The sequence below is a fragment of the Trichechus manatus genome, unplaced genomic scaffold, assembly GCF_000243295.1.
Source record: "Trichechus manatus latirostris isolate Lorelei unplaced genomic scaffold, TriManLat1.0 scaffold00111, whole genome shotgun sequence".
Taxonomy (NCBI): Eukaryota; Metazoa; Chordata; class Mammalia; order Sirenia; family Trichechidae; genus Trichechus; species Trichechus manatus.
The window spans coordinates 4,312,301-4,326,120 of record NW_004444047.1 but is presented as its reverse complement, the minus strand read 5'-3'; the positions used below and the strand labels follow the sequence as shown (position 1 = coordinate 4,326,120).

General features: G+C 45.8%; 1 protein-coding gene across 1 annotated transcript in view; it reads left to right on the top strand.

Annotated features, from left to right (window-relative positions):
• Position 1: 1 nt before the first annotated feature.
• Positions 2-13,820, top strand: part of HTT (huntingtin) — a gene marked incomplete at its 5' end in the record, with an annotated part of 180,967 nt that continues 167,148 nt past the window's right edge. Inside the window, one exon of the mRNA XM_023738001.1 lies at positions 2-48. Within this exon, the coding sequence (XP_023593769.1) occupies positions 2-48 (47 nt within the window). The remainder of the gene's footprint in view (positions 49-13,820) is intronic.

The window sequence follows — 13,820 nt, the reverse complement described above, 5'->3', positions numbered from 1 at the left end:
GCCGCCGCCGCTCGGCCTGGCCGTGGCCGAGGAGCCGCTGCACCGACCGTGAGTGCTGGGCCGGGCTTGGAGCGCGGGGCCCGCTGTAGCCTCCCTTCCCGGGGCGGGACCTCCGGCGACGGCTCGGGGAGCAGCGTCCCTGCAGTCTGGGCCGCCCCACGGCGAGAGTGGCGACCTCGCAGCACCCGGGAGGTTGGAACCTGCCCGTTCCTGCTGGGAGAGCCCAGCTCGGGCAGCGGGCGCCGCGTCCCATGCTCCCCTAGGGTCCCGTCTCTGGGATCTCCGTCCTTCGGCGAGGGGACATAAGACTCATTGGGGCCTCTCCTGAAGCCACCGAGGGAAGTCACGGCCCCAGGCCTCTCCCCTTCCCCTAGATGCGAGAGTTAGGGAAAGAACGTGTTTGTTTTTATTTGCAGGAAACGGGGTTGGGGGTGGCGGTGATGCCTTAACTGTGTTATGAAGAGAACTTAGAAGAGTAGAGACTGCGTCCTGTTTGGCTTCCTCCAGGCCCCTTCCCTTCCTCTCCGGTTAGTTCCAGAGGGAGGAGGGCTGTGGGGGCGCAGGGCACCTCACAAGAGCCCGGGAGTTGGAGCTGGAGGGATGTGGGGATAGTGGATGACATAATGCTCTTAGGGCGTCTAGGCGGGAGTGGTTGGGGGAGGGCAGGGGCCTGAGGACGCCGTCCAATAGGAGATTCCCGTTCCATGTGGCGCTCTAAACAGCCTGTGACCTGAGACTGGCTTCCCAAATTCTCAAGGCATTTCGTTAGTTCGTGTATCATAGTGGTGGTAACACGATTTTATGCATCATGTAAGAGACCCGCCGATGTGAGCTCAGGGGTTGGTCTGCAGGAATTTGAGTAAGTTGTGGTTGTCGAGGAAGTGATGAGCTGCTTAGGTGGTTCTTGTTAACAAATGAGAACTAATACAGCCGACTTGAATATTAGGGAAAGTTGATTGACTATCTCCTTTGGGAACAAGGAGGACGCATGGTGGCCGGAGAGATTGATTGCTGGGGGATGAATGAGGTGTCCATTTCACTAGTATTGTAGTTAAGCTTGTTTGAACATGGGATGTCTGTGGACCCCAGGAACATCTCAGGTGTGCCAATCAAAGAGCTACTGTTTTGTTTCATTGCTGACAGCCTGTTACTCTTAGGTGGGCAGGGATCTGTGCTGCTTGTGTGTGGGGAGAATTTTTGAAACGAAAAGACAGACCATTAATAAACCCAAACCCACTGCCAGTCAAGTCGAATTCCGACTCATAGTGAGTGTAGGACAGAGTAGAACTGCCCCATAGGGTTTCCAACGTTGTAAATCTTTACAGAAGCAGACTGCCGTATCTCTCTCTCCCCCACGGAGCGGCTGGTGGGTTCAAACTGCCAACCTTTTGATTAGCGGTGGAGCCTTAACCGCTCTGCCACCAGGTCTCCTCAGACCATTAATAGCACCTTCTGATAGGACCCAAGGGCTTTTCCCGGAAGTCTTTGTCTGCTGAGTGTTCAGCCGAGGTTATGCAGTTCAAGGAGCCCTGGTGGTGCAGTGGTTAAGCACTAGGCTGCTAACTGAAAGGTCGCTGATTCGAACCCACCAGCCATGCAGTAGGAGAAAAGACCTGGTGATGTGCCTTGGAAACCCTATGGGGCAGTTCTGCTCTGTCGTTTAGGGTCGCTGTGAGTTGGAATCGACTCCCCAGCCCACAACAACCACGTGCTGCCGTCCAGGCTTTCCTCTCCCCTTTGGGCTTTTTATTTCTGATCTGGGTGTGTACAAGGTGGCATTCATATGAAACCGTTTTCAGGAAGCAGCCCCTTGAAGAACTCTGTTAAGACTGATTCATTTTTAGTGACTTGTTCTCTATATTTCTCATAGGATCCTTGCTGTGTGTCCTGAGAGTTTAATTAGATAATGAGAATTCATGGCGGGGGATTATACTGGCTTGTTAGAATAAAATTTAGAAATAAATTAATTTTTGTTTTCTTAAAGGTGAAAAACCTGTTTGGATAGCTAGAGAAACTTGTTGACAATTTGACTTATCTCTGCAGCAAGTAATTTATAATCATATGGCCACACGCTGTGTGTATCTCGTGTAAACGTGGGTAGCGCTAAGCAGGGTCCTGGATGGGAAGGAAGACCTCACTGCTGTCCACTGGTGGCTTGTTCAAACACTTGGTCCGTCTAAACATATGCCTTCTCTTTCTTATGCTGATTTGACAGAGCATGAATTTGCTTATCTTCAAAATATGGGTATCAAGAGAGGTTTCTTTCTAACGCTGGCTTGACACAGTGATAGATTTTGTTTCATTATTTTAAGATAATGTATGATTGATTTATTTTAAAAATCTATTATTTATACATAAGTAATATGTTAACAAGATTAACAAATTCCCCAATTCCAAAAGGGTAATAATTAAAATATCTCCCTCCCACTCCTTTCTCCTGAGTATCTAACTCCATCCTCAGAGCAACTACTCTTTAACTTTTTTGTGTATCCTTTCAGGTATAACCAATGCAAATATTAAGATCTTAAGTTTTTTAAAAATAAAAGTGTTGGCTTCCACCAGACTGAGTCCAGTACAGCTAGATGGTGTCTGGCTACCACCACTGACTGCTCTGACCAGAATCACAACAGAGGGTTCTGGACAGAGCTGGAGAAGGATGTAGAGCACAATTCTAACTCACAAAAAAAAAGACCAGATTTACTGGCCTAAAGGAGACTGGAGAAACCCCGAGAGTATGGCCCCCAGACACCCTTTTAGCTGAGTGGTGAAGTTACCTCGAGGTTCACCATTCAGCCTGCGAGTGGGACAGCCCCATAAAACCAAATGAGACTAACGAGGTACAGGAGTCCAGTGACAAGGGCCAGAAGGCAGAAGGGGCCAAGGAAGCTGGTGATAGGGAACCCAAGGTTGAGTAAGGATATTGTTGATGTGTTGTGAGATTGTTAACCATTGTCATAGGGCAACATTTGTAGTAACTGTTACATGAGAAACTATTTTGTTCTGTAAGCCTTCATCTTAAGTGAGAATAACAGCACAATTGGAAGAGCGTAGTCAATGTCACTGAACTGTGTATGTAGAAATTTTTGAAACGGTGTATCTTTGGCTATGTGTATTTTCACCAAAAAAAAAAAAAAGGTTGAGAAGTTAGAGGGTTGATATGTTGTGGGGTTGTTAACCAATGTCATAAAACAACATGTGTACTACTGTTTCATGAGAAACTATTTGTTCTGTAAGCCTTCACCTGAAGTACAATAAAATATAAAAAAAAAATAAATGTGTTTTAGAATAGTAACTGAAAGGTTCTTACAATGCTCTGAAATCAGCTGCCATAGAGTTTCGTTATCATTGTTTTAAATAAAGTGAGTAAAGTTCCTGTTTCTTTGTATTTTGCTGTTGAGGAAGAAGATAGTGATTTTCAGTGACAAACTCTCTGCTCTCAAGTTTGGATCTTGGCATTTCTGTTCAGATGCTTCCGCTGAAGAATGTGTTCCCCAAAGTAGGATCGGCCATGAGTGATTGAGAAAGTGCCTATTCGGTTGTTTATGGCTCTTGCTGTTTTGTGGAGGTGTAGCGTCACAGCCCTGTGTGGGCTTCAGTTGGCGTATCTGAGTGGCTGCTGTCTACTCAGTAGATAGGATGCAGGAGTGGGACTGGCTGCAGTTCGCTGGGCTGGCGTGCATGTGAGCGGCAGAGCTTGGAGGGGTCCTGACAGTCATTATGAGGTAACTGTCACTTGTCTTTGGCACTTTCTCATTCTTCTCCAGAGTCCCAACTAGTTTTTCTCTGACTTCAGTTATTCATTCATCAATTGGTATTTATCGAACATCTGCTGCGTACCAAGTGCTGTTCTAGTTGCAGGGCTCCAGCAGTGAACAGACACATCTCTGCCCTCCTGAAGCTTTCGTTTTAGTGAGGAACATAGATAATAAGCCAGGCATGGCAGTAAAATATACAGCATGTTAGGTAGTGACAAATGAAGGGGGAACAGTGAAGCAGCGAAGGGGACTAGGAAACGTCAGGGTTAAGGTGTTGACATTTTTGATTGGGTGTCTGGGGAAGGTCCACTCAGGTGATGGCTTTTGAGTATGACCTGAAAGGAATCAGAGATCCAGCTGTGAGAATACATGGGGCGGGACCTCTAGCGAGAGAACAGGTACAAAGCCCCTGTTTGAGGAGTAGCAAGAGGGTCACTGGCTGGGTGAATGGAGTGAGGGGGAAGCCGTAGGAAGTGAGGTCATACAGGTAGAGGGAGTGTCATAGGAGAACAACAGGACCTTCCTTGTAGGTAGAGATGAAGACTTTGGCATTTATTCTGGGCGTGAAGGGCAACCATTGAAGGGTATGACTGGAGGAGTGGTGTGATCTGAGTTTCTTTTAAAGCGAACGCTGTCTGAGAACAGGTGAGGGGAGTGTGGACAGAAGCAGGAAGCCAGGTGGGAAGCTGTTGCAGTGATCATGTGAGAGACGGTAGTGGTCCTGTCAGGGTGTTGGCAGTGGGCAAGGTGAGAAGTAACTGAATTTTGGAGGTAGAACCAGCGAGATTTGCTGATGTCTGCTAAGCATAATGTAGTTTAGCTGTAGTTGGTGTTATCAGTTGGGATTGTATTCAGCTGCAAATAAGAGAAAACCCTGCTGCAGGGTTTTCTTATCATAAGACAAAAAGAAGTCTGTCTGAGGAAGTTCAGCAATAAGATCAAGGACCCAAGCTTTTTCCTACACTTAGCTTGCAAGCCTTGTCCTCATTCTTGCTGCCTCTTAATCAGACTATGGCTGCCACACCTCCAAATCTCACATCTGGGGTCCAGGCAGGAAGAAGTGCGTCAGGTGATGGAGTGAAGGGCAGAAAGACTTTCTCTTAGGATAACTTTGCTTTTTCATTCAATCATTCATTAAGCCCACATTAACTGAATGCTGACTATGTGCTAAATAATGTTCTGGGCTCTGAGGATCTGACAGTTAACAAAAAAGAGGTTGCTTTGAGTCTGTAGATCAAGTTAGGAAGTATTGCCTTCTTAACTGCATTAAATTTTCCAATCCATGAACATAGGATGCCTTTCTGTTTAATCAGGTTTTCTTTAATTTCTTTGAGCAGTGTCTTGTAGTTTTCAGTGTACAAGTCTGTCACATCCTGGGTTAAATTTTTTTCTAAGTATTTTGCTCTTTTTGATACTATAGTAAATGGAATTGTTTTCTTAATTTCAAGTTACTAGTTACTAATGTATAGAAATGCACCAAGATTTGGTACATTGATCTAGTATCTTGCAACCTTGCTGAACTTGTTCATTAGCTCTAATCTTTTTTTGGTTTGTTTTTGGATTCCTGTAGATTCAGGGATGCCTTTTTTCCTCCACCCAGAGCAGGGGTGGAGGCAGAGAGGTTTCTCAGATTTCTGCCCGCCTACCTTTCCCCTGAACAGTCTGGTGTGTTTTCTCTATTGATAGTCTCTCTGCTCAGTGTGTTCCAGCCACAGTGCTGTGGATCGCATGTAGAGGAATGAGTGTGGCCGTGTTCCAGTGAAATTTTATCAATGACACTGAAATATGAATACATAACTTTCGTGTCATGAAATAGTCTTCTGTGGATTATTTTTGTCAACCAGTTAAAAATGTGAAACCTTTCTTAGCTCACAGGCTGTTGAAACGGGCACCAGGCTGTACTTTGCTGACCCCGAGATTGGACCATGAAGAACCTCTTTCGGGAATCACTTCTTTTTTTGGTTACTTTAAAAAAATAATGATTTATTTTTGTTGTTGCGCATATCCAGTATCTACATGTACAGTTCAGCGACACTGATTACATTCTTCAAGTTGTGTGACCATTCCCACCCTCCTTGTCTGAGTTGTTCCTCTCCCATTAACATAAACTCACTGCCCCCTAAAGTTCCTATTTAACCTTTCGAGTTGCTGTTGTCAGTTTGACCCCGTATAGATAGATCTTAAAAGAGCATAATGCTCAAGGCAAACAGTCTTTACTAGTTAAGCTAAACTGTTGTTTGGTTTTAAGAAAACTCAGGATATTTTTCTTTTGGTTACTTTTTATTAACTAGTTAAAAAAATTGTAGACGTTACACATATATACAAGGTAAAACAAAACAAACAAAAAAAACCCATCACAGTAGATGAAAGGCAAAGCCTTCCCCCCCGTAGTCTGTCCTCCTAGTCTTATTCTGTAAAGGTAACCAAAAACCAAACCCGTTGCCGTCAAGTCAATTCTGACTCACAGTGATCCTATAGGACAGAGTAGAGCTGCCCCATAGGGTTTCCAAGGAGCGGCTGATGGATTAGAACTGCTGACCTTTTGGTTAGCAGCCGAGCTCTTAACCACTGCACCACCAGGGCTCCTCTCTAAAAGTAAGTTATTGCATTTCCTATGTCTTCTTTTCAGATCAGATATTTTTAAATTTGTATATACACATTAAATATGGTTTTTTTTGTTTGCATAACTGAGATGACACCGTGTATGTATTCTTTGCACTTAGTGTATCCGAGACGTTCTTCCAGAGCAGAACCTGTGTGGTGGTTAGCTGCCATTGAGTCGGCCCCAACTCATGGTGACCTCATGCACAGCAGGATCTGGCTGCTGTGATCCACAGGGCTTTCATTGGCTGATGTTTGGAAGTAGATCGCCAGGCCTTTCTTCCTAGCCCATCTTAGTCTGGAAGCTCTGCTGAAACCCGTTTAGCATCACAGCAACACACAAGCCTCCACGGACAGACGGGTGGGGGCTGCACCTGGGGTGTGTTGGCCAGGACTTGAACCCAGCTCTCCTTCACGGAAAGTGAGAGTTCTACCACTGAACCACCGCTGCCCCCATAGCAGTACAGATACTTTTTATTCATTGCTATCTATTGTAGAATTTCTTTTAAGAGAGGACTTTTGGACGTGAAAAGGCAAGTATCTTACAGTGTCCCGACTTTCACGTGGGCTACTGACTTTCGTCTCCACTTTCCGGGCCTCCCTGCCCTGTTACCTGCAGTCCGCCCAGGTGAGCCAACCGTTTGGTAAACTGCCTTTGAATGGGTACACCTTCAGTACACAGTCTTATTCAGACAAGAAGGAAAACCAGAGCACTGTGTAACGGTGGAAGGCACTGTTGTGTCAAGTCGAGTCAGCTGAATTCCTAGAATACGTGTTAGAGACGAGATACACCATAGATCCTTGCCACTCAAAGTGTGGTTTCAGGACCAGCACCCCACTGTCCCTTGGGGGCTTAGGAGAAATGCTGAATCTCTGCCTGACTTCAGACCTGCCGAGTATGATTCTGCACTTCAGCAAGTTCTGGAACAGCTTATGTGCACATGGAAGTTTGGGAAGCTGCGCTGTGGACAATAGGCCTTACCTTTGTTGTTGCAAGTAATGCTGCAGGCATTTGAGGGGGAAGACCTGCACTGCTGTTACATAGACAGGTGTAGCCGAGGCAAGAGAACCTACCTGTCCTTGGCTGATGAGTGTAGCTGAAAAGTAGATCTTACACTGACAAATGGGCTTTAAGAGAGCTCGCAGCTACTGGTAATGGGGATTTAGTGGGCTAGGTGGAGATGCTGGTGTGTGGGGTGAGGTGGGGCGTGAGAAGGAGTGGTTGGACTAGACAACCTGGGAGGATCCCTGTCAACCCTGACACATGAATTGATTCACTCATGCCTTCTGCTAATCTTTACCTGCTGTGTGCCAGGCACCGTTGTAGGTCCTGGGAATAAAACCCCTGGTGGTAAATACCGTGGAGAAAAACACAGCAGGGTGAGGTGAGGAGGAAGCCCCTGGAGAGGGTGATGCAGTGCCACTGAGGACATGAAGGGGACATTAGGCAGAATCCTGCAGGAAGGGTGGGAGCAGGCCCTGTGGCTACCTGGAAACAGAGGCCCAGGTGGAGGGAACAGGAAGGCGGAGTGTGCTTTTAGTATTGGAGAAACAGCTAGGAGGCCAGTGCTGACGCAAAAGAAGGGAAGAAATGGGAGTTGGGGTTAGAGAGGTGGAATGGGGATTGTCAGTCATACGGGGCCTTGTATATCAATATCATGGAGTTCCTGGGTGGCACAAGTGGTCAAGCACTCGACTACTAACTGAAAGCTTGGCAGTTCAAACCTGCCTAGAGGCGCCTCAGAAGACGGGCCTGGCGATCTGCTTCCGAAAGGTCAAAGCCTTGCGAACCCTATGGAGCGGTTCTGCTCTGCACACACGGGGTTGCCGTGAGCTGGAACTGACTCGGTGACAGTTAACAGCGACAGCAGCGCCGCCGACACGGAAGGACTTTGGACTTTCTCTCTGAGCGGTTGCAGACTCACGCTCTCCTTTTCTGAGTTTTTCAGAAAAGAAATATCCTCTGAGTTTTCTTAAAACCAGGAGCTGACTCATGTTCTAAAGACACCCTTCTGACAATCTCCAATACGAGTGAGGATGTGGAGAAACTGGATCTCATATATTGCTGGTGGGAATGTGGAACGGTGTAGCCAACCTGGAAAACGGTTTGACAGTTTCTTATAAAACTGAACAGGCAACTACTGTATAACCCAGCAGCTGCACTGTTGGGCAGTGATTGCTGAACAATGAAAACTTGGAGTCCTGCGAAAACCTGGACACAAGTGTTGATAGCAGCTTTATTTGTAATAGCCCAAAACGGGAATCAGCTCAGATAGTTGTCAGTGGTGAATGGTTGAACACTGGTACGTCTGTACCACAGACTGTTGTTAGCTGCCATCGATTGTTTCCAACTCGCAGTGACCCTGTATACAACAGACCCCATGTACCTAAGGTCGCTATGCGTCAGAGCTGACTCAGCTGTACAACAGAACAAAACACTACCCAGTCCTGCGCCGTCCTCACAATCGTTGCTATATTTGAGCCCATTGTTGCAGCCGCCATGTCAGTCCATCTCGTTGAGGGTCTTCCTCTTTTTCGCTGACCCTCTACTCTACCAAGCATGATGTCCTTCTGCAGGACTGGTCCCTCCTGATATCACACGTCCAAAGTACGTGAGATGAAGTCTCACCATCCTCACGTCCAAGGAGCGTTCTGGCTGTACTTCTTCCAAGACCGATTTGTTCATTCTTCTGGCAGTCCATCGTATATTCAATATTCTTTGCCAACACCACAATTCAGAGGCATCAGTTCTTCTCCTGTCTTCCTTATTCATTGTCCAGATTTTGCACAGACTGCTATGTACTCAGCAATAGAAAGGAGCTAACTTGATACACACAACAACTTGGATGAATCTGAAAGAAATTATGCTAAGTAAAAAAAACCAATCCCAAAAGCTTACATACTGTATGATTCCATTTATGTAACATTTTAGAAATGACATTTTAGAAATGGAGGACAGATTAGTGGTTCCAGCCCTGGTGGCACAGTGGTTAAGAGCTCAGCCGCTCGAATCCACCAGCTGCTCCTTGGAAACCCTATGGGGCATCTCTACTCTGTCCTGTAGGGTCGCTATGAGTCAGAATCGACTCTAAGGCAACTGGTTTGGGTTTTTTTTTCTTTTTTTTTTAAGGGGTTAGGGACAGGGTGGTGGGGTGGAGGTAGGGGAGCCGGGGGGAGGGAGGTGGGTGTGGTTGTATAAGAGGCAATGATGAAAGTGTTCCGTATTGTGACTGTGACTGCTGGTGTATGCACGGGCCTGCACGTGTGATAAAACCATACAGAACTGAATTCGTACGCGCTGGAATGAGTACAAGGAAAGCTGGCAGTGTGGGTAAAGTCAGTGACGTGTCATTGTCTGTCGTGGAGGGAGGATACACTGGAGTTCTGCAAAACGCTACTGCTGGGGGAACGGGAGAAGGGTCCTGTGGTCTGTAATGTTTATTACAACTGCGTGTAAATGGATAGGTATTGCAATAAAATTTTCAGTTAAAAAATTTAAAAGCTGCTCTGACCAAAGGGGGCGCAGGTGGAAAAGGGGGGCGGTTGAGAGGCCACTGGAGTTATCCAGCTAGAGATGTCGGCAGCTGCACCAGGCGGGTGGCAGCCGTGACGGTGGTGAGAAGCGGTCAGATCCTGGGTCTCTTGGAGGAAGAGTTGACAGTATTTACAGACATTTTTTTTTCCTCCTTTATAAAGAAAACATTTGTCTATCTTTCTCCTTTTGGTTTTCAAAAGCCTGGACGTGTCAGGTACCCAGCACTACTGATTTCAGAGCAGGAGACATGAGAATAGAAAAGCAAAAAAGTAGAAGAATTCCTTGGGTCAGGTAAATAGATTTTTTTTTTAAGAAATTGAGGTATTATTCACATACCATAAAATTCACCATTTGAAAACTTCAGCTTAGTGAACTTTAGTATACTCACAAGGTGTGCTGAACATCTTCATCCCTCCAGTAAAGCTCTATGCCCTTTAGCAGCCACTCCCCATTTCTTCCACTCCTCCCACTTCCCCGCCCCTGGCAACCACGAATCTGCTTTCGTGTAGATTTGCCTATTCTGGACATTCCGTATTAACAGAATCGTACAGTATGTGGCCTTTTGTTCCAGCTTCTTTTCACTTAGCCTAAATAGATTGGTTTTGAATTGCACCTTCTCCTGTTAGTAATTGTTATTGTATTTAGTTAGATCACTGGTAAGAAAACTTTGCTTTAACGACCCTTTTCTGTGATACAGGGAGTCCCCGGGTGGTGCAAATGTTTAAGCACTGGCCTACTAACTAAAAGGTTGGCAGTTCAAACCCACCCAAAGGCACCTCACTAGAAAGGCCTGGCATCTTCTTCCAAAAGGTTACAGCTGTGAAAACCCTAGGGAGCACTGTTCTGCTCTGACACGCATGGGGTTGCCATGAGTCAGAGTTGACTCGATGGCAGCTGGTTTGTTTTTTCGTTTTGTTTTCTACGATACAAACTGTAAACTGATGAAATCTTAGACCTTGCTTCCCCGATCAAACAGCACTTTTATTTTTATTTTTTTACATCGACTACGCTCTTCCAATTGTGCTGCTGTTCTCACTTTAGATGAAGGCTTACAGAACAAAATAGTTTCTCATTTAACAGTTAGTACACATGTTGCCCTATGACAATGGTTAACAACCTCACAGCACGTCAACACTGTCCTTGCTCAACCTTGGAGCACTTTTATTTTTAAATAAAACCTTAATATGTATTTTCATAGTAGTTATCTTTCTTTTTTTCCACTTCTATGACCCTAGGTTTGATTTTCAGCTCTGCCACTTAACAACTGTGTAACTTTGGCCAAGGTACTTTCTCTCTCTGGGCTCTGGTCTTCTCACATGTAAAAACCGTTTAGTAGCATAACAGTGCATACCCTTAGGCTTCCTGTGAGGTCGAAATCAGATGGCATGTCATATTCCATGCCCTTTCCCCTGCTTCAGTTGGTAACACATAGCACCACGTGGGAGCCCTGGTGGGGCAGTGGGTAAGAGCTAGGCTGCTAACCAAAAGGTTTCCTTCGAAACCCTACGAGGCAGTTCTACTCTGTCCTGTAGGGTTGTGAGGAGTCAGAATCGACTTGAAGGCAATGGGTTTGGTTTTTGGTTACCACCACTTGACATATGAGATATTTCTTTGATTCCTGCCACTAGAATGTAAGCTATAGGAGGACAGAGTTTTTATTTTAATTACTACTGAATCCAAAGTGTCTAGCTCATAGTAAGTTCTCAATATATACCTATTGAACAAAATTGCAGTTATAACCTATATTTTGTTAAACGTAGGAAAATACTTTTCATAAGTATTGCCTTTATTTTCAAGATAAACCTTTTCTCTGTTTCTTTCTATTTACCAGCTTTATGCTTTTTCAAATTTACGTACAGAAGAGTATCTACAACTTCTAACCACCATCCAGTCAAGAAATAGAGCATTGGTAGCACCCAGAAGCTCCCTCGATGTGTCTTCCTCACTGTCCCCTCCGACCTAGAGAGGAGCCACTGCCGTCATTTTATGTTTGTGGCTGCCTTGCTTTGCTTTGCAGTTTTACCACATGTCATATAAATGGAATTGTCTAGATTAAAATATACATACATACGTTTGGGGATTGAATTGTGTCCCCTTGAAATATGTGTTGTAAATCTTAACCTCTGTGCCTGTGGTTATAATCTGGTTTGGGAATGGGTTGTCTGTGGGCGGGGCCAAGATGGCAGAGTAGTCAGATGCTTCCGGTGGTCCCTCTTACAACAAAGACCTGAAAAAACAAGTGAATTGATTATATATGACGGTCTAGCAGCCCTGAACATCAAAGGCAAAGTTGAGAAGTCAGACTGGGTGGCAGGAGGAGGGAGAGACAGTTCAGAAGCAGTGAGGAGTTGCCAGACCTGACCCGACGGGAGCTGGTGCCCTGCGGGCCAGGTTGGCTGTTGTGTGCAGTGAGGCAGGCAGTGACGTTTGGGACGCATTTTCCACGTCGGGAGAGCCTGAGTGGCGGAGAGTCTGCTCAGCCCTCCAGGGCCAGTGAAAAGTGGCACACAATCAGCAAAAGATAAGTACATGCTTTTAACCTGCCGTATGGATCAAAAAACACCCCATTTGGGAAGAACCTCTCTCCCATTTACCTGCTCCCTCCTTTTACTCTGCACTGGGTCATGGGCCGGCTTCAAAAATTGCCATATCCCCTGGGCCAGAAGTAGGACCTGTCATGTGTCCTGAGCCATTCTCCTGGCCTTGGAGAGGGACCAAATTAACAAACAGGAAAAAATTATCTGCCAGCTCCCCTAAGCCGGGAACACAGGGCAGGCACAGCTCCTTTGCCTAGGCATAGGCATAAGGGGTCCATGGACTTTGAATGTCTTTCACCCCTTCATAGACCTGTGTGGACCCATTTCAACAGCATAGGTCCTCATTAGCATAGTACAAAAGGTTATATACCTGAAGCCTCACTTTACTGTGTCAGCTATATGGTGGAGTGGCAGGTTCGTGACATTTGATACCACTCTGCCCATTAATCAGGGTCCTCATCTACCTGCATCAGGGGCCTGAGGACTGGTGGCTCCACCCGCACCACCTAGCCGCCTGCGACAGGGGTCTAAGAATAACTGGTGCCTCCCAGTCTTTACAGCCAACAGCATTGGGTGCCCATAGTCTGGCTGCAAAACCCACACATCTACGCACTGTAGGGAACAGGGACACGTTTTCCTCCCAGACACTCGGGCAGCCGTCAGCCACCTGCCTTGCTCAGCATGTGACCCCCTACTGCAGACAGATACCTGTGCCTACTCCAGTCACCCCTCCCTGTCTAGGACTAGGTGAGAGCCTGCACCACACACTTGGTGACCAGCTATCTGGACACCTGAGCTGAATCCATAGAAGAAAAGTAAACAGACTCCTGGACTCACATACCTAGTGACAGATCTAACCACCTGGTGACAGGATATTAGAGCTTCAAAGGCACCAATAATCCAGCTAGCTCACACGAGCAGCCTATTTGGGCATATCAAAACAAAACAAAACAAGAAGCTAGGACACAGTAAGCAAACATAAAATAAATAAATATAATAACTTACGGATGGCTCAGAGACAACAGTCGATATCAAATTACACTAAGAGGCAGACCATGATGGCTTCAGCAGGCTCCCAAAACGAAGAATCAAGAAATCTTCTGAAGGAAGAGAACTTAGAATTAAAGAAGGTAGAATACAAAAGATTAATATGCAGAACTCTTCAGGAGATCAGGCAAAATGCAGAGCATGCCAAGGAACACACAGACAAAGCAATAGAGGAATTTAAGAAGATTTATAGAAGAACACAATGACAAATTTAACAGGCTGCAAGAATCCATAGACAGCAATCAGAAATCCAAAAGATTAACAATAAAATTTCAGAATTAGACAACTCAATAGAAAGTCATAGGAGCAGAATTGAGGCAATGGAAGTCAGAATTAGTGAGATTG